General features: G+C 57.2%; 1 protein-coding gene across 1 annotated transcript; it reads right to left on the bottom strand.

Annotated features, from left to right (window-relative positions):
* Positions 1-460: 460 nt before the first annotated feature.
* On the bottom strand, positions 461-2,055 carry LOC122183020 (brain-specific homeobox/POU domain protein 3). Its single transcript, XM_042876738.1, has 2 exons — positions 1,897-2,055; positions 461-1,522 (listed from the first exon to the last, which is right to left on the bottom strand). Exons 1-2 carry the CDS (start codon positions 2,014-2,016, stop codon positions 617-619), a joined length of 1,026 nt encoding a protein of 341 aa, XP_042732672.1. The 5' UTR covers positions 2,017-2,055; the 3' UTR covers positions 461-616.
* Between the last annotated feature and the right edge of the window lie 263 nt (positions 2,056-2,318).

Here is a 2,318-nt window from a genome sequence, read left to right as displayed (position 1 = left end):
TTACAGCCGTCGGGGCGGCTTCAGCTCGTTCCCTTTCTTTTCAATTTTTTTTTTTTTTAAGTTATTTTTTTCCTTTTCCTTTCAGTTTTTAAAAAGAAGAAGATGGGACACTGAGGAGGGAGCGGTGCCCCAATCCCCTTTGCCCACCCAAGCCCAAGCCAGGAAGAGGCTGCGACAAAGCCCTGTCGGGCTCTCACCGCCGCTGCTCTGGCTCTGGGCACCCCCATATCTCCCCCCTCCCCCCCCCCCAGACCTTTCATTTCAGCTTCTCCATTTTCTCCACTTTTCTCTTTTTTTCCCTCCAGTTTTGTCTACAAAAGCAGTCTGTACCAGTCATGACAGCGGGGCCACTTTGCCCGCGGGAGCGAGGAGCGGGCACTGAGCTGTTCGCATCGCTTTGGGCGGGTTTCCCTTTTTAGATTTGTTTTTTTTTTCCTTTTTTTTTTTTTTTTTTTTTTTTCCTTTTCGATTTTTGTAAACAAAACAAAACAGAACAACAACAACAAAAAAAATAATCAACCCAAACCCTGCCCATTTCTGGGGGGAATATTGGCTGAGGGGGGCCGCATCAGCTGGGGAGCCAGGCACTGCCCCCGCCGCCTTCCCAGCCCCTTCTTCAGTAAGTAGCAGAAAATTTCATCCTTTTCTGCTTCTGTCTCTGATTGCAAAACCAGACCCTCACCACGTTCTTCTTCAAGTCTAACTTCTCGGCGATGGCGGCGATTTTCTCCGAGGAGGGCCGCGGCTGCACGGCAAAGTAAGCCTCCAGCGAGCGCTTTTCGGGGGCAGCGATAGAGGTGCGCTTGCGTTTCTTGTCGCCTCCCGTGTAGATCTCTGGTTTGGTCATTTTCTCCCTCTGGGCCCGCTCGGCCTCCTCCAGCCAGGCTTCTAGGATGGGTTTGAGGGCCACCATGTTGTTGTGGGATAAGGTGAGGGACTCAAACCTACAGATTGTGCTTTGGCTAAGGCAGCCCACCCCGGGGATCTTCAGGTTGGCCAACGCAGACCCAACATCTGCCTGGGTCACCCCCAGCTTGATCCTCCGCTGCTTGAAGCGCTCGGCGAAGGACTCCAGCTCCCGCGGGTCCGTCTCTGTCTCGGGGCCCGAGATGACAGCGTGGGACGCCAGGCTGTGGGGGTGGGACATGTTCATAGGTTGGGAGTGGTGGGCCATGTGGTTAATGGCCGACATGTGGGAATGAGGGTGGGATGGCGTGGAGCCCACGTCGGGACCCGGCACCCCTCCCAGGGGGAGGGCAGAGTTGAGGTGGTCCAGGAGCTCTCCTTCCAGGCCCTGTGCAGGCTGGTGGTGATGGTGGTGGGGGTGGTGGGTGGTCAGCACGGACGGGTGGTGCAGGTGCACGGAGGACGAGGTAGGAGTGCAGGACACGCTGCTCATGGTGTGGTAGGTGGCATCCAGCTTGAACGGGTGGGTTTTCTGCGATACTATATCCACAGCGGCCAGAGCCTCGGCGCCCCGCAGCAAGGTCTCATCAAAGCCCGCAAAAATGTTACCCTGGATCTGGATGTGGGGTTAGGGGGGATAAACGGGGAGCAGAAAACAAACCAGAAGAATGGGAGAGGGTTAAAGGCAAGTGGCGTTACAGACATCTTGCTCTGTTCCCTGGGCCAGGTGAGCTGACCGAGCTTAGCCTCCCACCCCAAAAAATTGAAGCAGTACCCCGGGCACCGACCCTTGTCATCCAGAAGAAAGCAGAGAGGATGGAGCCAGTGGGAATCCCAAGGAATCTCTGAGTTGGGCAGTGGGACAGAGCCACTCCGTGGACGTTTGATCCCACCAGCCCCATCGCACCACACGGGAACCCCAAGCCCAACACAACCCCAACCCAAACCCAAGAAAGTCACGGACCCCAACAAGGGGGGCGCCTGGCTTACCTGGGGGGCGGGCAGGCAGGCTCTGCGGATGGCTTCGGAGCTGGTGTGCAGGTGGGGGTACTTGGGCTCGTGCAGGATGGGGTGCATGCTGAAAGCTTGTTTGCTGTTCATGGACATCATGGTTGGGCTGGGAGCGGGGCAGGGGCGCTCCGGGCTGCCCGGCTCCGGGGGCGCGGTATTGTCTGCCTCTGCCGCCCGGCATCGAGGGCATTATAGCCCGGCCCCCCCGCCCCCCCGGACGCTCATTGGATAGGTTTCGCCAGGCCCCTCCCTCCGCCCGCCCCGTGGCCACTCCGCTCACCCCCCGACTGGGCCCCCTCCACTCTCCCAAAAGCAAAGAAGGCACCCGGGGATAAAATCATCGAACAGAGAAATAAGGAAAAGTTTCACCAACTTTATTTTTTCTTCATTTCTTTTCTTTT

This window comes from Lagopus leucura, unplaced genomic scaffold, assembly GCF_019238085.1.
Source record: "Lagopus leucura isolate 7727_CA_CO unplaced genomic scaffold, USGS_WTPT01 Super-Scaffold_100016, whole genome shotgun sequence".
Classification (NCBI taxonomy): domain Eukaryota; kingdom Metazoa; phylum Chordata; class Aves; order Galliformes; family Phasianidae; genus Lagopus; species Lagopus leucura.
This window is presented reverse-complemented; position numbering and strand designations above follow the sequence as displayed.

Bases quoted from the DNA above. Each gene is read 5' to 3' on its own strand.
- LOC122183020 (XM_042876738.1), bottom strand. From the start codon at position 2,016: ATGATGTCCATGAACAGCAAACAAGCTTTCAGCATGCACCCCATCCTG. The intron at 1,523-1,896 runs GTAAGCCAGGCG...CCCCACATCCAG, and splicing joins CCTGCCTGCCCGCCCCCCAG to ATCCAGGGTAACATTTTTGC.